General features: G+C 50.6%; 1 protein-coding gene across 6 annotated transcripts in view; it reads left to right on the forward strand.

The window, feature by feature from the left end:
* APBA2 (amyloid beta precursor protein binding family A member 2) overlaps window positions 1-27,410 on the forward strand; it is a 193,717-nt gene that overhangs the window by 130,342 nt on the left and 35,965 nt on the right. For 5 of the 6 annotated variants that reach the window (XM_067699108.1, XM_067699132.1, XM_067699119.1 and 2 more), the window contains 3 exons: window positions 358-1,348; window positions 17,636-17,716; window positions 18,780-18,816. In XM_067699108.1, the coding sequence (XP_067555209.1) occupies window positions 398-1,348; window positions 17,636-17,716; window positions 18,780-18,816 (1,069 nt within the window). In that variant the 5' untranslated portion in view covers window positions 358-397. Of the gene's footprint in view, window positions 1-357; window positions 1,349-10,868; window positions 11,060-17,635; window positions 17,717-18,779; window positions 18,817-27,410 lie in introns of those variants that run through there. The other variant, XM_067699141.1, reaches the window with a different exon arrangement.

Below are 27,410 nucleotides of genomic sequence, written 5' to 3' on the forward strand. Positions count from 1 at the left end.
CAGCCAAAAAAAAAAAACCAAAACTGACTCACTGTGCTGTACACCTAAAAGTAACACAATGTTGTAAATCCACTATACTTCAAATAAAAAGAAAAAAAAGAGAGGGAAGTCTCGAATGAGCGGGGAGTTGGGGGGAAAGCAGCAGGCGTCCTGGGGGTCGTTGGGGCCTCCTCCTCCAGCCCCGGTGTCCTCCTCTCTCTTTGGCAGGTGTGTGCGCCGGTCCTGACACACCAGTCAGCTGGGGTGGGGGCGTCACGTCGTTTGAACAGACTCGCGTTACATCGCTCTGGTGTAAACCATGCTGGCGGGGCGTGCTTCTCGGGCTCTGACTGTCCTGTCCCCTCTTCCTCCCCACAGTGGCTGCCCGTTGGTGACAATGGCCGCGTGACTGCCCGCCATGGCCCACCGGAAGCGTCCGAACACGGCGAGCAGCATGCTGGACCACAGGGCGAGGCCGGGCCCGGAGCCCGAGAGCGAGGATGCTGAGCTGCCCCTGGAGGAGTACGTGCCCAAGGGCCTGGAGCTGGCGGCCCTGCGGCCCGAGAGCCCTGTGCCCGCCGAGCAGGGCGGCCACGACCACAGCCCCGACGGGGACTCCAGCTCCGACTACGTGAACAACACCTCCGAGGAGGAGGACTATGACGAGGGCCTCCCCGAGGAAGAGGAGGGCATCACCTACTATATCCGCTACTGCCCCGAGGACGACAGCTACCTGCAGGGCATGGACTGCAACGGGGACGGCTACCTGGCCCACGACGCGCACCACCTGGAGACGGACGAGTGCCAGGAGGCGGTGGAGGAGTGGACGGATCCGGCGGGCCCGCAACCGCACGGCCACGGGGACCAGGACAGCCCCGGCTACCGGGACGGCCGCCTCCCCACCCCAGAGGTTGAGGCCTCTATGCTGGAGGCCCAGGACCAGGAAGAGGGCGTCCACTACTGTCCCGGCGAAGAGGCCTACCAGGACTACTACCCCACTGAGGCCAACGGGAACGAGGGCAGCGCATCCCCCTACCGCCCGAGGCGCGGGGACGGGGACCTGGAGGACCAGGAAGAGGACATCGACCAGATCGTGGCCGAGATCAAGATGAGCTTGAGCACGAGCAGCATTGCCGGTGCCGGCGAGGCCAGCCCTGAGCATGCGCCGCTGCGGGCGCCCGAGCCGGGGCCCGGGGGCCCCTCGGAGGCCTGCCCGCCTGCCGAGGCCCGCCGCGGCCCCAGCAGACATGAGGGCCGGCCCAAGTCCCTGAACCTGCCTCCTGAGGCCAAGCACCCCGCAGACCCCCAGAGAAGCTTCAAGACCAAGACCAGGACTCCCGAGGAGAGGCCCAAGTGGCCCCAAGAGCAGGTAGGACCCTGGCTGTCCCCAGGGGAGGGGATGGAGGGGCCCGGAGAGCAAAGGTGCTGCTGTAACCTGTAGATCAGAATGTGTGCCTAGCTCTCCATCCCCTCAGTTATGTGTGGATGGCCCAGCCGCTCCTGTTCACCCATCAGGGGCCTTAGTTAAATGTCAAGAAAATCTGGTGGAAGGCAGACTGGCAACCAGGGCTCCCAGGAGACACCCAGCCCACCCAGAAGAGGTTGGGTCTTAGTGTGCCTGCCCTGGATCTGCTCACGTGGGGGTGGTCCCTGTGACGGTTGCCCCTCACCAGGGGGTTTCTTCAGGCTGGCCGGACTTCGGCAAGGATGCGGGGCTACTGGCGAGCGCCGGCAGCTGCGGCCGGTGGTTGGGGGTAGCCTAGCGTCGAGGGGCAGCGACCTGAGTGCATTTCACTGGGGATGGTTTTATTGGGTGACACTTCTCTGAAAGCCTGGGGGCCTTGGCATGATGGCCGATTAGCTGTAAAAAACCGTTTTGCAAATGATTATTTGAAGGTTTGACGAAGTCTTGGAGAAGAGATGTATGCTAATGAGGCCAGTGGGTTTAAGCGTAACTATTTTCTTTTAATTATAGCAAAGTGAGTGTGTATTCTAATGAACACTCTTGACAAGCTGCCTTTCAAAAAAAACTTACGTGTATATAAAAAGAAGATGTGAATATTAGACGCATGTAAAGGAACTTGTGTTTAGCTAAATCTGTGGACAAATGAGAACGAACTGCTTTCATATTTTTTAAAGGCTTCATTAATATTATTTTTTTCCCAGAAGAGTTCATGCATTTGACAAGTATAGATAGTGAGAGCTCGTGTTTGGGCAACAAGTCCTATCGACTCACTGTAGGTTTCTGGAACTTCCCTTTGATGCTTTTTTTTTTTTAAAGATCGTTAAGCATAAATTGACTTCACTTTCGGGATGTTCCTGTCATTTGAGGCCGTTCTGTGTGTGCTGGGGGCTCTGGGGTGTAAAGAAACTGCTGTGCGCTAGCAGATGTGGAGGGGCCTCCCAACAATAGCGGCGGCTCTGGGGTCAAGGTCTGGACTTTAGGGAACAGTACTGCTGTCCTTCTGCAGTCCTGGCAGGGCTGGACTCACCACCCCGCAGCGGCGATGGTGCCGCAGGTCAATGTGGACCACGCGAGGCAGATGACGTGCTGAGCCTCGCCAGGACAAGTGATGCCTGGACAAAGTTCTAGTCAAGAGAAATGATCTCTAGGGCATATGGTGGGGAGTGCACGAGACCTGATGTTGGCCTTTACTTAAACCACATGCCAGTTTGAGTGAAAATGCAGCCCTTTGGGTTGGAGGGCTGGAGGTGGATGAGGGTGGAGGTGGGGGCCCAGAGGAGGTCTGTTCTTCAGACGTGGCATTGGTTGGAAGGGCAGGTACCTTTTCTCCCCAAATAGAGTGTTTCCTTGAAACAAATGCTCTCTTCCAAGACCCCGGAAAGGCTCATTTATGCTGGTTTATTATTGCCTAGCTTTTCTGGCTTTATTCACTCATTCATTCACAAGTTAATTCCATCAAGGGGAGAGGCTGGCGATTCCCAGCTCGGGGCGGACAAGGGCCCCCGAAGAAACTGGCCTCCTCTTGAGGGCTCTGCCCTGGCTGGGTCATCATGTCTTGTAGACCCGAATGGCCCATCCAGATGAAGAACACTTTGAAATTTGATCAAGTTGAGCCGCTGGTGACAGGAACCGTCTTGAAAGCAAGATGTGTGTGTGTGTGTGTGTGTGTGTGTGTGTGTGTGTGTCTGTGTGTGTGTGTGTGTCTGTGTGTAAAGAAGGTAAGTTCCCTGGGAAGTTTGGCAATTCTTTGCTTCAGACCACAGCCTGCCTTTCTAAAAGGAACCCCCTTCTACCCCGGGAATATCCAGGCCGTGTGGCCAGCAAAGTCCTGGCCCCCAACAGGTGCACAGGGTGCTCCTGGGTCCCACGCCAGCACCCCCAGTACTGTGCACACAGTGAAGGCTGTGGTAGAAATCACCTGAGGGAGAAATGGACAGCATCAGCCATCTAGGTGCTTAGACTGTTGGTTTGTAAAGCATGGTCCACGGCCCAGCACCACCGGCGGCAAGGACTGCCAGTGCCAAGCCTGCATTTTGTTTTGTTTTTTTAATTAGTTTTTATTGGAGTATAGTTGGTTTACAATGTTGTGTTAGTTTCTGATGTACAGCAAAGTGACTCAGTTATACATATACATATATCCACTGATTTTTACGTTATTTTCCCATATCGGTCATTACAGAGTATTGAGTAGAGTTCCTTGTGCTATACAGTAGGTCCTTATTAGTTAAGGCTGCATTTTAGCAAGATGCCACATGCAGTTTGAGAAGCAATTCTTGGAGGACTCCTGTTGGAGGAGAAGTACATAGATAGCATCCCTCCTTTCTTCCCCTCATTTCAAAGCTCGAAAAGTTATGTCGTGGATGCTTCTAAGAGTGCTGAATAGCACTTCACTCAGTCGCTGTACGGACAACAATATTACAATAGAATTAGAAAGGGGACTGTGGTTCCCACCTTCTCAGACTCTGGCACTGAGCATAAACAATGTCTCTAGCTGCCATCGTGGTCCCACGTGTGATTCTGCCATCCTGCTTTTAAAATCTGACATGTTGTAAATGTCGCTCTGTGTTGTCGTATCATTTTCATGATCCTTTTTGCCAACCTTTGAAGTTCAGGCAATGGGCCATCTAATTGATTTGTCCGTACATATCCTGCCCTGGAGTGTGCAGGTTGCATTTTCTTTTATATGCGAGACTATACAGACCTCTTTGTATGAGGGAGGCAGGTTTTCCTCCTTTGGATTTATTACTTGAGGATAAATTCCCAGGCTATGCATGAATGCTGACCCCATGGTCCTCTTGTCTGATACTTTATTTTTCTTCTATGAATGGTTGGTGCCTTTTATCTTTTGGGGTCTCGATGCTTTTCCATTTCCTAGCAGCACTTTATGCGTGCACCACAGATGTTACTTTTTGCTGCAGATGTTTTTCTTTAGCCTCTTTTCTTTTCTTTTTTTTTTTTTTTTTGCGGTACGCGGGCCTCTCACTGTTGTGGCCTCTCCCGTTGCAGAGCACAGGCTCCGGACGCGCAGGCTCAGCGACCATGGTTCACGGGCCCAGCCGCTCTGCGGCATGTGGGATCTTCCCGGACCGGGGCGCGAACCCGTGTCCTCTGCACCGGCAGGCGGACTCTCAACCACAGCGCCACCAGGGAAGCCCTAGCCTCTTTTCTTTTGAAAAGGCTCCAGTTTGCAGTTAGAGCTGCCCGCATGCAGCTCTGAGGAGACTGAGAGGTCTGCACAGGGGCACGCAGGTCTGGAGAACCTGAAGGAGGTGTACTTGGCGTTGTGGGAAGCTAGAGTGTGATCGTGGGGAAAAGAGGAGACCCACGTGTGAGTATTTTTATAGGAAAAAAGTTTTTTCAAATCAATGAAAGTTTATTGAGGACATTTTGGAAAATAGAGGCAAAAAATATTTTGCCCTGTGACATTGTAGAATTCCAGCATCGAGTTTTCATTTTGTAGTAGCCTACATGGGGAAAGAATCTGAAAAGGAATATATCTATAACTCAGGTGACTTTGCTGTACACCTGAAATAACACAACATGGTAAATCAACTATACTTCAATAAAAAATAAATTAATGAAAAAACAAAACAGGGCTTCCCTGGTGGCGCAGTGGTTGAGAGTCCGCCTGCCGATGCAGGGGACACGGGTTCGTGCCCCGGTCCGGGAAGATCCCACATGCCGCGGAGCGGCTGGGCCCGTGAGCCATGGCCGCTGAGCTTCCGCGTCCGGAGCCTGTGCTCCGCAATGGGAGAGGCCACAACAGTGAGAGGTCCGCGTACCGAAAAAAAAAAAAAAAAAAAAAGTTTTCAAATCAAAGAGACAAATTGCCTCTCAGGATTTCCCCGAAGCATCCGCTTAGAGGTGTTCTGTAAACAAGGTGTGCCTCATCCTTATTTTTCATGGATTCGGTATTTGTGAATTTGCCTACTCACTAGAGTTTATCTGTAACCTTAAAAATCTATACCCATGGCACTTATGCAGTCCTTTTCGGACATGCACAGACAGGCAAAAAAATTGAGTCATTCAACACGCCCGTTCCCAGATAAGTTTGAACAAGGAGATGCCCTGCCCTCTTTCAGCTCATACTATGAAAAAGTGTCCTTTTTGTGGTCCTTTTAGTGCTGTGTCTTCTGCATTTGTGTGCTTGTTACTGGTGATAGAATGACCCCCAAGTGCAGTGCTGAAGTGCTGTCTAGTGTTCCTAAGCGCAAGAAGGCTGAGACGTGCCTTTTGGAGAAAAACACGTGTGTTGGGTGTTTCATTCAGGTGTGAATGACAGAGCTGTTGGCCGTGAGTTCAGTGTTCACAAATAACAGCATGGTACATTCAGAAAAAGGAAGAAGAGTTTGCCGATCTGTACCTGGGGCTGCTCCACGGAGTGCTGGAGTAACATCTACAGTGTGTGAGGGAGTGATGGAAAAGTGGCTAACTTTGTGGATTTGTGAGATGACCACCCATTCAAAAACATCTTGTTGTAAGGCTGAAACCCTAACTCTGACCCTAGCCAATGAAATTGACAGTCTTGTTATCCCGGGTCAGGAAAATGTGAAACTCTTCTCAGCTAGTGTTTTATTATATATACTGGATATAATTAATTATTTGTGAGTAATACATGGTAAATAAGGTGTCTTTAAATAGAAACATACATAGAACAAGGTCATGTATGGATCGGTTGATGAAATGTGGGGACCAGAGGCTCAGGGGAAGCTCACCCTGTATTTCCTCTGGGAACGGTGGTCCAGGATCCCCTCCTTCAGGGTTCACGGCAACTTTATTGAACATCACAGCCACGAACAAGGAGAGCTGACCGTATCGGGTTGGCAGATGACTTTGAGAAACTCTGCTGCAAAGCCTTCCCCTTCCTAGAGATCCCCTCCGTGCTCACATGGGTGCTGCCTTCATCCCAGACTCCCAGCGACGAGGACACCGCAGCCCTGCTCCGCCCGCCTCTCCCGAACACTCTGGAGCCTCGAGCCCTTTTCTCTCCCCACAGGAATACACCAACCGAAGATGCACGTCCTAGGGGCAGAGGGCCAGACCATGTGACATCCCAAGACCTGTCCCCGTATGGCTCAGTCCCAGGATGGTCACCGTCAACCCACAGTGGTGGGAAAGCTGTCACCTCTGTCACCTGTGGGACCTGTGGCTTCGGAGGATTTAATGTTTCTTGTTTTGCCATTTGTGGAGAATCCCTGGGTGATGGTGGAGGTGACGCCGGCGTGGGTAGTGACGGCCAGCACCGTGCTAGGGCTTTATGTATATGATCTCAGTGAATCTTAGAGCAACTGGAAGAGGTAGGGACTAGGGTTATTCCCATTTTACAGACGAGGCCTTTGAGACCTGTGTGGGGTCAGTACCGCATCCATGGTTACACAGCATGAGGCCTGAACAGTTTGTTAGGGCAAGTCTCGTACCTGTGACGCTGGGCAGCTCTAGAAGAGGTGATGCCAAGCTCAGCGAGGGGGTGAGTGTGGGTGAGTTTCCTCTGCCCTGTCATCTGTTTACTCGTTATCCGTTATCACGAGACCTGACGGGCTCTACCGTTCGCGGCGAGTGTGTCCTGGCACCAGCAAGGTGACAGGCAGACACCAGACCTTCGGCCTGTAAAACTGTCGCAACGTCCTGACTTCATGAGGGCTCAGGCCATAGATCAAATCAATCAAGTAGAGATTATTCATGGGGCATTTTTCTTAATTTTGTTGAGCTTTGGTGACATGAAATATTTTTTTTTTTTTTTTTTTTTTTTTTACATACAGCAATTAAAGGATGCATGAGTTGGGTCCAGCCAGATGCATATTGAATATCCAGATAGAATGGCCGTTTCTGCACCTGCCAGGGTGGTCCTCTGCCCTTTGGCAGCGAGGCCGGAAGTGTGGAGGGAGGACCCCACCCGGGCTGGTGTCACAGCTTAGGAGGACCGGGCGAGTCCTCAGTGCACCTCCTGTGAAGAGGGGTGCCCCCCATGCTCCTGGGGGCACGGTAAGAGCATGTTTGTCCAGCACCAGAGATCGTGGTTCTGTGGGTCTTTGGGGTGCCTGGGGTGACAGGCTCTTGTGGTCCCTGCTGTGCGTCTGTGTTTGGCAAGGACTCGCTTGTGACAGCTGTTGTGAGATCAGGTCCTCCAGAAACACCTGCTCTGTGCCCGAACTTCTTTCAGAGACTCTCCGTCCTCTGCGCCTTGTAGATTCCTAGGGTTGCGGCCTTCCCTGGCCCTCCGTGCCCCTGTGGGCTGGGTACACATCAGGGCTTCAGTGATCGTAGAGATGGAGGCTTCAGATTTATGTGACCACCACGTGGAACAGCTCCGCACGTCTGGAGGGCAAACCAAAGGCGTGTTTTGATTCTTTGGGGTTTTCATGATTTCTGTTTATTATCAGCCCAGCCAGTGCTTTCTAGAAAGAGCCCTCTGACAATAGAAAAAAAGAAAGACCAATACATCGTAGTCAAATTAATACAGCAGTTAGAGGGAGGTGTGATCCAGGGCCCCGAGGCCACATCACACACACGAGTGTTCAGCCTTGCTCCCTGTGCGGGCGCCTTTGCTGTGATTGGCGTTCAGTCAAGACTTGCTTTATGCAGGACCTTTGGAGATGGTGGCAGGAATGCTGACACCAAATAGGGAGGGGGAATATTAGGGGCAGGGGCAACCTTGGTCTGCCCTGTGTAGGGGGTGATGCTCCCACTGGGCTCACATGTGCCTTGTTCAGCGACGTATGAAGCAAGTATGAGCACCTGCTTTTTGTAGAGGACCCCCTGGCCCTGAGGGGCCGAGAGAAGAGCATCCTGGGGTCGCTGGTGCCCAGGTGGAAGCAGGTGTGCCAGGGACCCTGGTGCTTGCAACAGTGCCCAGGTGGGAACAGTCTGCCCAGACCTGGCCCCCAGGCCGGACCAAGCTGGAGAAAGAGCCCTCGGGCAGGTGCTGAGGACAGGGCTTGCGGGGGGTGGAGGGGGGGAGGGGTGTCCAGGAGCATGGCGGGACAGTGGAAGGTCCTCAACACCCCCGAGGCCTCCGTGGAGCGCAGCTGGCCTCTTCCTTCCTGCAGCCCTGCTCCAGTTCTGCAGCCGTCCCCACACCTCTGCCTGCCTGCCCGGGCATCAGTCCTGGACGTCCCTTTGCTCACGGGGAGGGTGCATGGAAGGGTCCCTGGGCTCCTGTGCTCCTCCCCAGCCTCCTCCCCGCCCAGTGCGCCTGCTGTCACTAATTCCCGGGACCGCCCTGGAAAACGAAATCCAGGCCTCGGCATCCTCAGCCCCTCGCTTGGTCTGCCCGAGCTCCCAAACTTGACTTCTTGGAGCCCATTTGCCGAGTCAGCGCAACGCCCTGATGTGATTTTTATGAAGCCTCTTGACCTGTGACTAGAGGTGGCTGTTACTTTCATGGAACAGTTCATCTGGCAGGAATCTGGGCTTGCGTCAGGGCTTTTAAAATCTAGTTAAAGTGGGGCTTCTAAAACACTGTCTTTATTGTTTGGGAAAATCACGTGAAGCCCCTCCCCTAACAGTAATCTAGAAAGTTCCTTCCCTGCCCCCCTCCTCCACCCTCGAGAGAGTTGGGGCTAGTGGTTAAGAGCGCAGATGGCAGAGCCAGGAAGCCTGGACCTCCCTCCGCTGCACCAGCTCCTGGTTCGGGAATGTTCTGGACATGCCACCTGGGGCTGTGGGAGCAGAGCTGATTGGGTCAGTATCTGGCAATGGATGGTGAGGGGCGTGGAGCGCTTGCCGTCAGGATGAGGGTGCGGGTCTTACATCCGTGGGAATCTCAGGAGGTGGGGGAGGCAGTCAGGTGAGGCTCTGCACGCAGACTGGACCGTGCTGGGCCGGGCAGGGAGCAAGATGATGTCCCCATTTTCTGGGGTGACATCAAGGGAGGGACGAAGCCAGAAGGGTGAGGCAGGATGAGAGGAGGCATGGGACTGGCCAGGGACACCGTGGAGACGGGTGGGGCCTGATGGGTGGGGGTGACAGGTGGGATGGGAGCAACTCCCCGGGTGCCCTCAGACTCTCCCCTCTCTGCAGGCCCTCTTCAGGTGCCCCCTCTCCCCGCAGGGATTTCTTGGGGGGGCGGTCCTCACATCCTCCTGGTGGCATCCTTAGCCCCTTTCTGCTCTGGATTCCCTGATCTGGGGGGCCGTGTGGCAGCCACACATCTCCAAGGGTGCCCTGATTTTCTCACACTCGATTCTGAATTGAAAGTTAACTGAGATCCCCGCTTTCCAGGCAGATGAGCTGGGCTCCAGACCACCGGTTTCTCTCTAATTCCAAACGCCATCCCTCCTTTACCCGGGGTTTCTGAACGTAATTCCCACTCCCCACCTCCTGGGCTGGCTGGCGTCTGCGAGCCCTCCCACGCAGTCCGTGCGAACTGCACTTACGATGTGCCGGGCCCTGGGGGTGCAGAGATGAAAGTGACTTAAGCCTGCATCGAGAAGCTCGTTCTAGAGGGAGACAGACAGGCAGAGACTCACCATCCATCCGGGTGGGGCTGGGTGATCAGCAGAGACCCCGCTGCCCAGCCCATGAGTCCCTTGCAGGCTTCCTGGGGACGGGCTCCCGCGTGGGTGATAAGTAGAGAGGTCTCGGGACTTTGAGGGGGGGCTTTGGGAAGTCAGCTGACCAGGCGGGCTGAACGTGGAGGTCACGGGCGTCCTTAGCATGCAGTGGGGTTGGGGATTGTGACGGGGGCCAGAGCCCTGGAGGAGGACAGGTGGAAGGTGAAGGACTGGATTGAGGATGCTGATGAGAGAGGGACAGAGCAGGGCCATCAGGGGGAGGGGGAAGTGGGAGGACCCTGAGCATCTCTGGTGGATGGCCAGGGCAGAGGCTCCCATGTGGGAGCACAGGGGATGGGTGGGGAGCGTCTGTAAGGGCAGGCAGGGAGGGATCTGAGGAGATGCCAGCAGGGAGAGGGTGCCCACCACGTGTGGAGCTGGGATTGCGTTGCTTTGACTCGAATTGCACTGCTTGGCCAGTGGTGTGTGTCCAGGGCAGGTTTCGGGGAAGGAGAGAGGTGGGTGGGGGACTGAGGCAGGGCGCTGCCCGACCTGCATCTCCCGTCCTCGGGCCCCTGCAGCACCGCCACCGTCCCCCACATGTGCCAGGGGCTCAAGATACATCCCACAATATCAGTCAGTCACATGACATTCCCCAGGAAGTGCAGGGCTCCATGGGAGAATATATAGTAACAACTTCTGTTCGGGGAGAAAGACCACATTGCTGAGCACGAGATTCGGAGATGAAACAGCATGGCGATGGCAGTCACGGGGTTTGCACCCCAAAGCGCTCAGATAGCGGTCAATGCTAATCAGTTACTAAAAAAGACACGGCACTGTGTCTTTAATAGGAGGCTAACCGAGAATAACTCCCAACCCTACATCAGATAATACCATGGACAGCTCAGGAAAACTGAGCATAGCTCAGAAAGGCTGAGAAAGGGGTGAGGCACAGGATGGCACCCCAGGGCCTAGCGTGGACTCCAGACCCTGCCAAGACCACAGTCAGCCTTCGCGGAAGAGAAGCTGGTCTCTCCACCGGAGACCAAGCCAAGGCCCAGACTCCTGGAGCTGAAGGATGCTTGGATCTGGGCTTGCGGAACCTCGTTGCCCGGCTGCTCAGGTTGGTTTCAACAGCCAGCAGATGGTCCTCTTAAGAGCTGGCGGTGTGCTGTCCTTGGTGCTGAGGCACTGCCGGGTCTGCCCCACGGTTGGCCACCCTGCCGCGCTCTGGGTGCAGTCAGGCCAGCAGGTCAGCGAGCCTGCGCTAGACTTTGGCCGAGGGGTTACTTCTCAGGACAGTGCTCGGGGCACCATGTCAGGTAGGAGGGAGGTTGTTGTTCGGGGCGTTGCCTGTTTGCCCTCCTTGGTCAGTCCTCCTCTTCATTGGCCCTGACACTTGCAAACGGCCTCTGATTCTGCCTCTGGGACCCATTGGCCCACTCTGACCTCTGGTGCAGCCCTATCCCTCCCCTCACCCTTCCCACTTCGACTTTGGATCTCACGCTTCCCCTCAGATCAGCCCTTGGTGCCGGCTGGGAGACCTCTGTTCCTGACCTTCACTTCCAGAGCTCCTGGGTCTCTGGCTGTGGAGGGGTATGCACTGACACAGACTCACCCACCCAAGTGTCCTTCTCAGAAGGGCTCACACCCAGAGCACCCCACACCCAAGCCAGGTCTCTGGCTACTTCTGCTGCTTTCTTCTCTAGTCATTGAAAATAGATGCTCTCCCTTGCTGTCATCTATTCCCTTCTACATTCATTCATTCGTTTATTCATTCACGGGGACCCAAGTATATAAAAGATAGCATGCTGGTCACTTTTAGAACATGAATGTTAATTTCAAGAAAGGAGGGATGGTCTGGCCATTCACCAGTCCTCAAAACCTGCTCCAGACACAAGAGTAGTGGCGGGTCAGGGTGCTTCTTGCTACATTGGATTTGCAAATCACGGGAGATGTCATGAAGTGGAATTGCTGCCCGAGGTTTTTCTTGCCTAATATCTTATTAATATTTCATCTCCAGCCCTCTTTTAAATGCCAAGAAAAATGAAATCGGATGAATTAAGCCAAAGGTTTCCAAGTCACCTAAAATATGGGCCATTTGGCCCATACTCAGAGATCATGGCCTGGTAATTTTTACAGTATTTGTGGGAAGATTGATTTCTCTTCTGCGCCACAGTTATAAGGATCCAGTTCCAAAAAAAGACTTTTACATACAAAGCACTATTGTTCAGCCCTAAACAAAAAGGAAATTCTGACACCTGCTACAACGGGGATATACCTTGAGGCCACTATGCTGAGTGAAATTAGCCAGTCACGAAAGGACAAATCCTGTATGATTCCACCCAAGTGAGGTACCTACATTAATTAAATCCATAGAGGCGGAAGCGGGCTGATGGTTGCCAGGATAGGGGCGGGGGGAACGGGGGTTAGTGTTTAAAGGGGACGGAGCTTCCATTGGCGATGATGAAAAGTTCTGTGGCCGGATGGTGGTGTTGATTGTACATCAGTGTGAATGAACTTAATGCCACTTAATTGTCCACTTAAAATTGGCTAAAACGATACATTTTATCGTATGTATATTTGCCACAATAAAAAAAAAGAAGAAAGAAAAGGCTCTTGTCTCATTAACTGGCCTGAGCCAATTTGAATCATCTAAAACTAAGTCGAGCCAGTCTGAGCCCATGAAGGGGCAGAGGAGGGGTGGACGCCAGATTATGAATCCTGCTGGGCTTTCACAGAGCTCATGCAGACCACTGGGGTATGTAAAATGGTTGAGCTCATACCATGTTAGTATCATTAAAAGAAGAATATGGGGCTTGCCTGGTGGCGCAGTGGTTGAGAGTCCGCCTGCCGACGCAGGGGACACGGGTTCGTGCCCCGGTCCGGGAAGATCCCACATGCCGCGGAGCGGCTGGGCCCGTGAGCCATGGGCGCTGAGCCTGCACGTCCGGAGCCTGTGCTCCGCAACGGGAGAGGCCACAGCAGTGAGAGGCCCGCGTACCGCAAAAAAAAAAAAAAAAAAAAAAAAAAAGATGCGATCATCCCCAGAGGGATAGCTATGATAAGAATAAAGACTTTATCCAAGCTCTCCTCCTCCTGCAGATAAATATCACAGAGTGGCCTGAATCGTAAGAGGAATGGGAGCAAAAGAACAAAATCGTCATTTTCCGGAGCCACCTATTTGTCAGGGGATGGATTGGAGGGCCTTTGAGAGGAGACCTGGAGGGCGCTGATCAGACCGTCAGTGGCCCCGTGGGTTATGCTCTCAGCTTGGCCCCACGGGAGCATCCTCAGTGTCGCTGCCTCAGCTGCCCCTCCTGAGCTGGAATGTCCGATGCGTCAGGCTGACCGATGCCTTGGAGAACAGAGCAAGAAATAACTCCTGGAGAAGACTCCTGCAGCACTTGGGGTTTCTCTGACTCGGAGTTGTGTCTGGGGGCAGATAAGACAGTCCAGCGGCTTCCCTGGCTTTGCTGTCTGTCCCTCACTGAGCTCCCCTCCATGTCACTCACGTGCTTGTCATTCAGGACGGCGCTCGGAAACACGCAGCTTTTGTTCCAGATGGTGTGAGCGGGCGTGCGCTTGTTTGCTGTTATTCCATCTGAAGCCATGTGAGGTATATTGCCAGATTTTCAGTTTAATCCAGCAGACACAATCAGAATTGACACGTGAAAAAATCCTAGCTTTAGTTTCCCTAACTAGAGCCAAGATATTTATTCGGACAGTTTATTCAAATTAGTGTATTTTTCTTACAAGCAAGTCATCTCTGCCCTGAACAGGCGTCCCTGGTCCTGGCATTTTGTGACCAGCCTGTGCCATCACATCGTGCTCTGGTCTCCGGGCTCCATGGAGTGGGGTTTGGGGGGGTCCCCACTGCATTAGCATATTTCAGGTCACATCTTTCACTCCCCCCTCCCCCCCAGCAATGGCTGATGGGGGTTCCAGTGGGTGGCACTGAGAACGCCCCACTACAGGTACTGGATGAGGGATGTGGCCCTCCCATCCCTGTTGGCATCTTATTTTGAGGTGTGCCTGGCTGCTGTACCATGGGGAGGGCACAGAAGGATTTAAACAGCATCTCCCTCTGAGATCCATATGGGCCTCTAACCATGTTCATTTCAGATCCTGTGTCCCCTGCTGCCAAGCCCCCCATCCTGGCCCCTGAGATGAAAATTTGAGCACCAGATGGGCTCTCCCAAGGAGAAGCAGTGCAAGCCGTCCTCCTGCCTCTCTGGAAACAACCCCGGCTGTTTATTATGAGATGCAGTTGTCATGGTGATGAGTGGTCGGAGGGAGTTAGAGAAAATGTTGGCCTGGAGGGAAGGGTCGAGCCTGTGGAAGCTTTGAGGAGAAGCTGCCCTTGTACGTGGACCTGAGACCTTGTGTTGCCTGTGGTCACCACGTGCTGTGGCCCCACACTGAGTTGTCTGGGAGATGGTGTAGGGCACTGACTTCCAGCCTGGGTTCCCCTGGCCAAGCCCGAACTGTGTCCCCCAGAAGGGATACCTCTTCCATTTGCCAGAGACACCCAACACAAGGCCAGCGTCAGTCCTGGTGTTGCCGTTTCCCACTATGTATTCAGCACCTTGATGACAGTCTGTTGCCCCATATGATGGTCCTCTTTCTGCCAGAAAAATTAGGTCCTAGTCCAATCTGTAACATTTGTAGAAGGAGTGTTATCTTAGTACTTTTGGGCTGCTAAAACAGAATACCATAAACTGGGGGACTTAGAAACAACAGACATTTACTTCTTAGTTCTGGAGGCTGGAAGTCCAAGATCAAGGCACTGGCAGATTTGGTGTCTGGTGAGAACCCAGCTCCCTAAACAGCCATCTTTTTTACATCCTCACGTGGCAGGGGGGACGAGGGAGCTCTCTGAGATCCCCTTTATAAGGGCACTAATCCCATTCATGAGGACCCCACCCTCATGAGCTCATCTAATCCTAATCACCTCCTAACAGCCCACCTCATAATACCATTGCCCTGGGGGTTAGGTTTCAACATATGAATTTTGGCGGTGGAGGGTGGGGGACACAAATACTCAGTGTGTACTAGGTGTGGTTGACCCTGTTTTCATTTTTCAGTTGATTGGTTGGTTTCTTTGGGGCTTTTGGAGATTCCTGGTGCCTGTTCGGCTCCTTGTAAGGCAGTGCAGGCCTTCACGAAATGAAGTTTGTGAACTCAGCCTAGGGACGGTCACCAGGTTAGAAATTTCGCAAACAAGAAGGTAAAATACTGATGTGCTCTAAGTGGATCTTGAAATTGGGAGGTGTACAGGACAGCAGAGGGTTGTCTGGGGCATGTCCCACATTAGAGCCTTACTTAAGGCAGACGGGAGCACCCTTTGAGGTGAGAGACCCCTTTGGACATTACAGGAGGTTTTTCCTCGTGTGTCTTGTCCACAGCGGGAGGTGCAGAGCCAGTAGGGCTGTGGCAGGAGCCCATTAGGAGTTCGAGAAGAAGCCTGGCTCCAGTGGGACCCTGGCAGGAGTGACCCCTTCAGGCTCAGCCCTGCAGGAAGGGGCGCTGTCTGCTCAGCTCGGGTAGCATGGATCCGTGGGGGATAGATTAGACCTGAAAGGAGAAGGATGGGGCCAGACCTGAAAGGAGGGCTGTGATGGGTGGAGCAGGGGGCCCCAGAGCCCTTCCTCAGGACAGACCAGAACAGCGGGGCCAGGTCAGGGCCCACCGGCGCCGTCTGGGGGCTCACGGGGCTTTGGGGTAGGGGCAGTCCTTTGGGCTTCCAGCAAGGAAGAGGGGACAAAGCAGACGTCTGACCCTCCTGGCCCCATTTGTGCCCTGCACCCCCTCTGCTCCGGGAAGGCCTCATTCTTCCTGTGGGTTGAGCGAGCCCAGATTGCTCTTGGGATGTGGCACAAATCTGCCCGGTCCTTAATACCCAGCCAGCTTTGTCCACCTCCTGTCTGAGCCTCCCCTCCACGCCCACGGCCTCTGAAGCCCAGTGGTACCTGCAGTCATGGAGAGGATGCTCAGCTAGAATCCCTGGTCTGCCTGGTGCACAACCCCCCTGTTCCCTTCAGGGCTAGGACGGTGGGCCTGGGTCTTTTCATTTTTCTCTAACCCCTGCACGGAGATCTAATGAAGTCACAGGCCGTGACAGTGACAGTCTAGGGCAGGGAAGACACGACACATGGCTGTGCTGCCTGAGCCTATGGGTACCTGGCCATTCCTGTCCACACCTGGAGCCTCAGTCCTCTTACCTGTAAAGCAGGAATGGGCACATCCATCTCATATGGGAAAGGATGTGATCAATAATGTTACTTATTTATAAATAAACATAATGTAAATATAATGTATACGTATGTTCATAATATAAATTTATTTATTTGTAAATAAAACTTATTAATGTCATTGACATCATCATATTGTTACTGCTTGATGATTTATTTCCAGAAAGTTCTGGAACTTGACTTAAGATGTTGACTCACCAGAGCCTCCTTTGGGGTTTGGACAGTGATTTCAGTGCTTGGATCTGGAGAGATCTTCTGGATAGTGCAGGGCATTAAGTAGAGAAAATATACCTAAACTTTAAATTTTGTTCATTGAAGTAAGAAGAATTTTGGGTTGATGTCTTCCTTAAGAGAAGACTTATGACATGTCCTTGGGGCATTTTTCCTCTAGTAGTAGACTGACTAATTTGCATTAACTAAAGAATTTAGATTTTTGAATTTGCATTGAACTAAGAATTTAAGTTTGTTAGAAATATAATTTTAACCCTTGGACACTGTTGTTGGGAATGTAAAATGGCTTAGCTGCTGTGGAAAACAGTATGGTGGTTCCTCAAAAGATAAAAAATAAAATGACCATAGGATCCTGCAGTCCTACTCCTGGATATATATATATATATATATATCCCCCAAGAATTGAAAGCAGGCACTCTGAGAGATATGTGTACACCGGTGTTTGTAGCAGCATTATTCACAACAGCCAAAAGGTGGACGCAACCCAGGTGTGCATGGACTGATGAATGGATAAACAAAAGAGTGGTCTGTATAAATGGTGGAATATTATTCCACCATTATACAGTGGTCTGTATAAATGGTGGAATATTATTCAGCCATTCTGACACCTGCTACAACAGGGATGAACCTTGAGGACATTATACTCAGTGAAGTAAACCAGTCACGAAAAGACAAATCTTGTATGACCCCACTCGTACGCGCTCCTTAGAGTAAATTGATAGCGGGAACTGGTGGTTGCCGGGGGCTGGCGGTGGGCTGGGAATAGGGAGTTAGTGTTTGATGGGGACAGAGTTTCAGTTTTGTAAGATGAAAAGTGCTCTGGAGATGGATGGTGAACGTTGCATAATAGTGTGAGAGTACTTAATGCCACTGAACTGTACACTTACAAATGGTTAAGATGGCAAACTTTCTGTTATATGTATTTTACCACAATTAAAAATAATAATAAACAAGAAATTAGAAAATATGATTCAAGTAATTTTTTAGAAGTAGAAAAGTATACATATTATTGGCAGAAAAGTTAATTATATCTGTGTGCACACACACATACCTATATACACATGCAGTTTACAAAATTGTATCATATTGTATCTCCAGTTTTGTGTCTTGGTTTATTTTTCTTTTTTTAAATTTAAATTTTTATTTATTTTTGTATTTTTATTTTTTCTCACGTGTGAAAACACCATCTTTGTCTTTAACTTCCCGGTTTCCAGGTTTGCAATGGTTTGGAGCAGCCGAGGAAGCAGCAGCGCTCTGATCTCAATGGCCCTGTTGACAATAACAACATTCTAGAGGTAATTTTTCCAAGGAAGAGAGTTCTGGCCCAGGGCCCTGATGTGGGAGCTGCCCACCCTGTGTTCATGGGCTCACCCTCTCCACCATGTTCTTGTCCCACCCAGTGCCTGGGGGAGGGGGGGGTCCCATCAAGCAAAGCCCGGTGGCCCTGCAGGACGAGGAAGGGAAGGCCCTTTCCTGTTGACTCAGACCCACACCACGGTGTGCCCATGTGTTGCCTTTGGTGCGTGGGGGTCATTGGTGCTCCCCGATTTGACAGAAACTCATTCTGTCCCATTATCTGACAGTCATGTTCTAAAACAGGATTACTCAAGGGTGGCACCATTGACATTCGGGGCCAGATCCTTCTTTGTTGTGAAGGGCCATTCTTTGCACTGCAGGGTGTTTAGACACATCCCTGGCCTCTACCCACTAGATGCTAGTAGCAGCCCTCCTCCCCCAGTTGTGACAACCAAAAATGTCTACAGAAATTGCCGTATGTCCCCTTGGGGACAAAAATCACTTGGGTTGAGAACCACAGTTCTAAACCAACAATGTGGTTTTAAAAAACAATCCCATGTAAACTTTCACTGCCGTGATGGGGAGGTTATTAGAATGAGGCCTTAAGCAAGTTATTTCCCTTTTCTGGATAACATGGTTTGGATGAGATTTTCTAACTTGGATGAAATAACTGTGGCCACCCATGCAGTGGCGTCTGGTCTCCTTCCTTGCTTTTAAAGATGTACCTGGAAATTCTCATGCCCACCAGTTAGGGAACCACTGGGTATATTCCTTCTAGCAGTGACATGCTAATCTGGTTTTAGCTGATGGCCTTTTGTACCCCAGGTTTTCCATGAGAATTGGTTACATGTACCCCACCCAAACATCATGGCGCCGGAAAGACACTGGTTTGCTGTAAGGAGCTGACTTCTTGGGAAGACCAGTCATGATTAATTAATTATGGTAATTAATTACCATAATTAATCACCACCATTAATTATGGTAATTAATCAACTTAACCTAGATCTTATGGGCTAACTACTTAAACCTATTGTGTGTGTGTGTTTTCATATTTCCTAACAGACGAAGAAGGTGGCATCATTTCCAAGTTTTGTGGCTGGTAAGTGACTGAATTTTCTCTCTTAGGGGGCAGCTGACATATTTTTATGTCAAAGCAAATGGGACTTTGACTTTTGGTTTTCTCCCACAAAGCTTGTGTAGAAAACACACCTTCAAGGGGAAGGCAGTTCTACAATAAGGCACCACGTCTTCAATGGGAGGGGAGAAGATCCAATTGATTAGGGAACAGGAGACCATCCCATTTAATTACACTTTCAGTAATGGCCTCACACATGACACGATGATTGAATTAATAGATTGAAATGTCTCTGTATAAGCTGCTAATTATGATCTAACACTTTTGATTAGGGTGGATATAATTGCATCCAAATTTAGACTGCTAGTTTTTTTTTTTAAAGACTCTTCATTTCCTTCCACTCTCCTGTCTCTTTTGAGGAGGTTAATATTGTATTTTAACATTCAATTAAAAAAAAAAACAACCCAGGGCTTGCCAGGCGGCGCAGTGGTTGAAAGTCTGCCTGCCGATGCAGGGGACACGGGTTCGTGCCCCGGTCCGGGAAGATCCCACATGCCGCGGAGCGGCTGGGCCCGTGAGCCATGGCCGCTGAGCCTGCGCGTCTGGAGCCTGTGCTCCGCAACGGGAGAGGTCACAACAGTGAGAGGCCCGCGTACCGCAAAAAAAAAAACAACAACCCAGCTGATCTGTTCTGTGTCACTTTTGGTGTGGGGAGCACTCCTGCTTGGCTGTGGTCTGAAGGGCATCAGGGAACCCCCGGCAACTCCTTTAGGATGCCCTCCAACCACACGGTAAAGAGCCTCTTAAAAGAATCTTTGCTTTGCCAGGAGGCTGATTCCTGCTCTTGCTAGTGGGTCACGATAAACAATGTGAAGTTTATTAATTCTTTCAATAAGCTGGTAATTGATTTTTATGAATATTTATGCGAGCAAGGTACATTAATCTTCAGAAGTAAATGACTTTAGACTTTCGCTACCCTGGTTTTCTTTTTCAGTAAAGAACTAAAAAAAACCCGGGAAACTGAAGCCCTCAAATTCCCTTTCAAGGGACTGACTGGTTTAAATCAGGCTAGCCCAACTCAAACTGGTTAAAAGTGAATTCACTGGCTCAACCCGGTTGCAACTGGTTCCACGTTATACTGTCTCGGTGTTGTTCCAGCTGGATAAAAACCAGTTTTGAACTGTCGGAACCAACATTACACAATTCCAATAGCCTTGACCCCACTTTGACCGATTCCAGTAGGCTCAGATGGATTTCGCTCGGCAGTTTACATGTGGTTTGGGGTACATTTTAGCTGGCTCAGACTGGATCACACTGGTTTTCATCAGGTCACAGTAGATTATGATGATCCCAGTCCAGCCTGCTAGTCTGGTTGTTCCAGGACCCAGGGACTGGCAGGACCCAGCATCTCCTTCATAGGGAGGATGTGGGACATCCCAGCTCCAGTCTCCTTGGTGACCAGGATGCCAGGATGGGGCTGTGCCAGTCCACTGGTCTGGCGATGGAGGCTCTTGTGGATCCAAGAAGCTCACTTGTCTTTTGTTTTGTTTGCCTACTCCACGCGGCTTGCGGGATCTTAGTTCCCCGACCAGGGATTGAACCCGGGCCCCCCACAGTGAAAGTGCCGAGCCCTAACCACTGGACCTCCAGGGAAGTCCCGAAGCTCACTTTTCAACGTATTTCATGGCGCCATTTGGGCAGGACTCCCTCAAACTGTCTGGGGGGATGATTTGCACATGAAGCTCCCCTGGCTTGAATCGGCCTCACACCTGCAGGGAGGGGAGGGGGAGGGACCGGGAAGCAGAGCGTGTGCCTGGGTGCCCCGAGTCAGACTTCCAGAAGACTCCCCGCTCTGTACCAGCTGACTGTTCTAGACCAAATCAAAACAGCTGCCTCCAACCAACCCAGACTGGCTAAGGCTGCTTGTGACCAGCTCAAGCCAGTGTGGACCGCCTTACTTGAGAGTGTCCTATAGAAGAGAAGCCCTTCAACTGTTACGAAAAGGTAGCGATCTTAAAGCAAACACACACCCCTTCATAGCAGAGGATTCATATTCAACAGAGACTTGAAGGACCAAAAGTCTGACTCAGGAACAGGAAGAGATAATGATGAAACACCCTAGGATGGAATGAATGTGGGGAAACCACCCCCAAATTAGACACGTTGATCAGTTAAGAATGCATTTCCGTGCACCTACTGGGAGCTTGTCCAAACAGGGAAGCTTGTTGTGTACTGAGGTCCAGAGGCGAGTGGCTCCTGGCTCCATGGGTGTGTGACACGGGGATCGGCCTTCTCCTCGGGTGGGTCACCTCAGCCCCAGCCAGTGTCCGTATCCTTCCGGACACCACTTCCTGTTCCGGGCAGGAAGCAGAGAGAAAAGGGCAAAAGTCCACACCAGCCATGGTAGAGATGGGAAAGATGGTGACTGCGTCTCGATGGAAGATGCATCTTTGCGGGGTACAAAGCTTTGGACTTCCCGTGGAGGGTACCTTGTAACCGGATGTGTCCCTCGAGGGGCCCCTGGAAGCCGTACCCAGGGAGTGAGTGTAAGAGGTGTTGTCTCCTGGGACACTGGGACGGCTCCACACACCCTCCCTGATGGGCGTTTCTTACCCTCGTGCTCGAGGCGAGCGCCTGGGCGGCTGTGTGGACGCTGTGTGGACTCTCGGAAGAATCCGGCTGACAGACTGTGCTTCCTGCCTTATTCCCTCTGAGGAAGCAGCCCCACGTCTGGTTGAACTTAGGAGCCCTCATGACTCTCATGAGTGTTTAGTTGAACCTTAAAGTCCCTGATGACCTCTTTGTCTCCCATCGGCCAGAGATGTGCCAGTGACTGCACCCTGAACCTCAGGCTTGCCTGGACCACTGGGCTTCCAGGAAGGAGGGGAGCAGGTCTGGAGAGGGGGCTGGAGGGGATATGCCCTCGGTGTCGGCCACACCCCGTCTGGCAGGCGAGCATTCCAAGTGCAGTGGAGTCTTCGGGCACGTTCAGTCCTGCGGCCCGAGGTCTCAAGGGCTGAGAAGACCCACTGTGACCTTGAGGAGGAGTGGGCCTTCTGCCAGCTCTGCACTGCGGGAAACCTTCCTGGAGCCTTGATGAGGGAGAGCCTTCAGTCCCAACTCATGCCTTACTTCACATCCTGTGTTGTTAATAATAATGAAAGATGAAAGTTAACAGTTACAGTGATGCCGTCTTCACATGTCTCAGGCGCTGGGTGTGTGCCAGTCCCTGTGCTGGGCCCTGTGCATCTCATTCACGTCAGCCTAACTCACAGGTTAGGAAGCAGTGAGGCTCCTCCGAGCCCCCATGGCTGCCAAAGGGCGGAGCCTGGCCTTGGACGCACGTCTGGGTACTTGACAGCCCGCCTTCCTTGCCGAGCTGGTTTCCTGACTCCCTAATACGCCTTCATTCAACACCATCAGTAACGGGCCAGATAGTCCTTGTCAGCGCTACTCGGGCCCGGCATGGCACTGATGCCTTAACCATGCTGACTCGGTGGCCTCCTAACAACCCCCAGGGACGGTGCTGCCACAGATGAGTAAACCGAGGCTCAGAGAGGGCGCATGGCCAGGTGGTCCCTGCACAGCCGGGATGGGAACCGGGCTGGGGTCTGAGCTCGCCGCGCCCTGCTGTACTGTCCGAGCAGCCCGCCGGGTGCAGCAGGAGTGGGGCTGCCTTCACCTGGTGAAGATGCACAGCTCCAGTTCTGGGGAGCCCACTGAGGATAACCTTCCAGATATCAGAGCTGCTGGCCCCCCTCAGGCTCGGAGTCACCAAGTCATTGAGGGAAGAGCCCCCCCGGTGACCACCGTCTGTGGGAAGACGCTGGCCCTCTCGGACCCTCTTGGTTTGGAAGGTTGACACTGCAGGGTACCTGTGGAGGGTGGACCCCTGCACAGAGCTCTCCCACCGTCCCGTGGGGAGGCATCCCAGGCGGCAAGGAGTAGCAGGAACGCCAGGATGTTCCCTTCCGCGGGCCGTGGAGGTGGCAGCGTGCGTCCACGTGGGCCAAAGGGTCACCTGCTTCTGAACGAGTATATGTGAAAGTCTAGCTTTTCTATCAAACCAGACATGTGCTTATTAAAACCCAAAGTCTGGTGCTGGTCTCGGGCAATGGAGCCCCACAGCAGCAGCTTCAGCACCCAACAAAGGCTGATAGATGGCGTTCTGTTCCTCACACTGCTCTCCCCCTGGTCCAGCAGCCAAGGCTCCTGTGAGGTGTCCTGGACCACCCATACCCCACCAAGACCCTGGGCTTGTGCTCAGATGCCGCTGGTCCTCCAGTCCAGGGCCCCTTAAAGGGGTCCTTACACCCTGTTGTCTGAACCTGTCAGTGTCCCACCGTGGGTGCTGGGAGATCACGGGGGCCTCACTCCCCGACTTCCAGACCTTGGGATGTGCTCACCTCACACCTTCCCTCTCTGAGGGGTCCTCACAGTGGTGATGAAGCCACTTGGCTATATTCATACACTGGGCACTTCAGATCTGAGCCTTGGTTTGCTCTTAAAGTAAGCAGTTGGGGTGAACCTGTCCACGTAAGACTCCTGAGTTGAAGGCAGCTCTCACCTCCTCCTTGTCAGCCCGTGACAGGGGCAGGGCTCCCGAGCCCAGAGCAGGCCTGGGTGGACACGTGGGCCCCCTGGGTCTGGGGTGCTATTGGCCGGAGGGTGAGAGTCAGAAGAGAGCGGAGCGCTCCATAGAGGGCTTAGGAAAACCAAAAAGACTCCTCCTTGTTAGAAACAAACAAAACCATGTGAGATCTTGTCTCCAGTATTCTATTTGCTCAGCATGAATAGGGCTTGGACCTGTTTTTAAATGGGAACATTTATTCACCAATAGAGGTTTGTTAAACTTTCTGTGAATAGTGCTTGGATCAATCCAAGAGCCATAAGATTGAAAAATGATTTCTACCCTGGAAATCCCTGTGGTACCTTCCCCTTTTCTATCTGCACATCCCAGACCCCTAATCCCTCCCTGCAGTAGAAGCCGTTGTTAAATTTCCTGTGAATCCTGCCAGAAATTTCCTGGACATATATAAGACTATACATAGAGCTTTTTATTTATTTTTTAATATTTTATTGAAGTATAGTTGATTGTAGACCTTTTTCTTAAAATAGATACGGGCCACATGGGTCTGCACTTAGTTCTCTCACTTCTTGGTAGATTCCACTTCTTGATAGATTTCTTGGTAGAGACAACAACTATAAATTCACCTAATTATTCAAGTGCTAACACAGGAGTCAGTGATGTGGCCCTAGGATGCCCTACGATGGGGTATTATTAATCAGCCCCCTCTGGACTGATGGTTACATGGTTTCCACTCTGTGTAGCGCTGAGCAGCCTCGTGGGTGCTTGTGATCAGGTGTGAGTTGAGTTCTTTTCTTTTCTTTTCTTTCTTCCTTTTTTTTTTTGGTTGCATTGGGTCTTTGTTGCTGTGCGCAGACTTTCTCTAGTTGTGTCGGGCTAGTCTTCGTTGCGGTGCACAGGCTTCTCATTGCGATGGCTTCTCTTGTTGTGGAGCACAGGCTCTAGGTGCGCGGGCTTCAGTAGTTGTGGCGCATGGGCTCAGTAGTTGTGGCTCGCAGGCTCTAGAGCGCAGGCTCAGTAGTTGTGGCACATGGGCAAAGTTGCTCCACGGCATGTGGGATCTTCCCGGACCAGGGCTCGAACCCGTGTCCCCTGCATTGGCAGGCAGATTCTTAACCACTGCTCCACCAGGGAAGTCCCATGGTGTGAGTTGTTTTGGAAAAGCACTTCCTGGATAGAGCGGGGTTACAGGTTAGCATCACGCCTGCTTGGATAAAGATGACCAGATTGCTTTCCCAAGAGGCAGAGAGGTCACATGGCTCTCCATCATGTGTGAGCATGTGGGTCACCTGTACTGTGTGCCATCCCCCTGTTTGCTCTTAGCCCCAGGCTGATGGGTGGAAATAGGTATCTTGGTAGTTTCATGTGCATATTTTCCATCAGAAGTGAATCCCAGATACCATTTTCCTATGCTTATAAGCTGTTTGTGTTTCTTTCCCTGTGCATTGCATGTTTATTTCCCTTGCCCATCCCTCTGTCAGATTTTTGGTGTTTCTTATTTATTTGTGCTGTTCTTTACATATAAAGGAAATTAGCCCTTTGATTTATATTGCAAAAGTTTCCCCCAGGTTACAGTTGTCTTTTGAATTTCTTTTTGTACATTTTAAATTTTGCTGAACATTTTATGTAGTCAAGTGTATTTATCTTTTTCCTTTGAGGTTACTGAGTTTTTGAGATTAGTATGACCTTCACAGTCCTAAGATATTTTGCACATAAAGTTTTCTTCTAGAGCTTTTATGATTTTATTTTGAATTAATTAAATATTTGATTTATTTGGAATTTACTTTGGTATATGGATCCAGGAAAAGTCACATTTCAAATGAGACAGCTAACCAGTTGTGCCAAAGCTATTCAATGAATCTTTTTTTCCACTGGTTTGAAATGCAGCCTTCATCATACATTAAATTTGCCATGTACATGAGGGCTGTTTCTGGATCTGTTACACTGATTTGCCCACTCAGGTTCCCGAACCAGGCTGCTTGCTTTCCTGGACTTATACTGCATTTTATTCCCTGGTACAGCTAGTTCTTCCCCTTGTCACCATCATTCCTGATCACAAATTCCCTGGATCCTCTCGCGTATTTATTTTTCCATAGGAACTTTAGAATCAGTTTATCTAGGTATGCAATAAAAATTCCTATTGTTTTTTTAATTTGGCATGCCATGCATTAAATTTATCTATATAGGGGAAGTGTCAGCTTTACAATATAGAATCTTAGCCAGAAAAGGACTTATCTTTCCATTTATTCAAGCTTGTTTATCTTCATCAATACAATTTTTTTCGTAAAAATCCAACACACATGTTGTTAGTTTATTCCTTGGTGTTTTATCCCTCTTATTGCTTTTGTAAATCGTATCTCTTGTTTCGTTATTTTTTCTAACCTATTACTATTTGTAGCTACAAAGAAAGCTATTGATTTTTTAATATATTAAATTTGGAACAACTGCCTTAATGAATTCTTTTCTTTTTTGAGTAGATTTTTAGTTGTTTTCTTGGGTTTTTCTTGGTACACAGTCATGCCGTCGGCAAATAAGAATGATTTTTGCTGCTTCCACTCTTGTTTTCTGTTACTTTTTCCTCTTGTCTAATTGATGGGGTAGAATGCAAGGAACAGTGCTCTAAATAGTGATTTCTTTTAAAATGATGCCTTTTGGGGAGATGCATCCTTTTAATTTTTTATCATAAAAAGTTTCAAACGTATACAAAAGAAGAGAGAATACTATGATGAGCTTCCTGTGTCCTCAGCTTCAGTCTCGACCTGCTCACGGCCAGTCTTGCTTCCTCTACATCCCCACCCTCTCCTAGATTATTCTAAAGCAAACCTCAGATCTCACTATCCTCTTTAAATGTTTCGAATATGTATCTCTAAAAGATAGGAAGTTTGTGTTTAAAGATACTGCAATACTATTACCACAACTAAAATCAAATAATCATTTCTTTGTATCATTTAATCCCCAGGCAGTGTTTGCCTTCCCCCAGATTACAGTGTGCTTATCTGTATGAGGTCCAGACAAGGGCCATGCATCGACATCAGCTACGTGTCCCATTCTCTTATGCGTCTTATTTTATAGGTTCTCTATCCATCTCTCTTTTTTCTCATTGACAATATTTTTGTTGCTGCTCTTGTGGAAGAATCTGTATCATTTGTTTCATGGAGTGCCCTGCAGCCTGGATTTTGCTGATTGCATCCTCCTGGGGTTATTGCTGTAAAATGTTGGGTGTTTAGATAAAGAGGCTTGATCAGATTTAGTCTGGTTGTTTCGGGCAAAAAACCCCAACCTTCATAGGTATTGTGTTTTTCCATCAGGCGGCACAGGCTGGTTCTTTGTTTCTCTCTTTGTGATATTAGCAACCATTAATGATCATTGTCTGGATCCAGTAATTGATCAGAGGTTGCAAAATGATGGTGTTCTAGTTCCATCCTTTCTCATTTCTTCTTGATTATCTGGAGTTTTCCCCTGCAGAGAAACTTGCCCTCGTCAGATATTCAGTTACCCAGAGTACAGTTCATATAGGAAAAGCTAGTTAACTACTTGATTCCTTCTCTTTATTTAAACAATTTTAAATTAGTAAGTTTCCCTAACAGCCTCTACAGATCAGCACCATCAGGCACTCTAGGGTCGAAGCACGGTTGGCGTGTCACACTGCGTCGTGGATGTGATCCTTATTGGCGTTGAGGTTGTCCTGTCTTTGGCCAGTGGGAGCCTCCCGAGGTTGCTTCCCGAGTCCTGTCAACATGACCCCTGTCGTCTTTGATAGCTTCCTGGCTTTCTGGTATGACTAGATATTCCAGGCTCATCTTAAACACCTCTCGATTGAGGACTAGGACAAGTTGTTTCTAACAGGAGCCCTGGGAACTCGTACTAAGAGACTATAATCTGCTCACTGTGGGTGCTCATTGCTCCTGATTTGGTCAGAAGGGTAAGAAATGTATCTGTGGTGGGATGGCTCCCAGTGAGCCCCACCTGCTGGTATTTGTGGCCTTGGGTAACCTCTCCCCTTGAGAGCAGGTTGGACTTATTGACTCAC

Source organism: Pseudorca crassidens, chromosome 1, assembly GCF_039906515.1.
Source record: "Pseudorca crassidens isolate mPseCra1 chromosome 1, mPseCra1.hap1, whole genome shotgun sequence".
NCBI lineage: Eukaryota > Metazoa > Chordata > Mammalia > Artiodactyla > Delphinidae > Pseudorca > Pseudorca crassidens.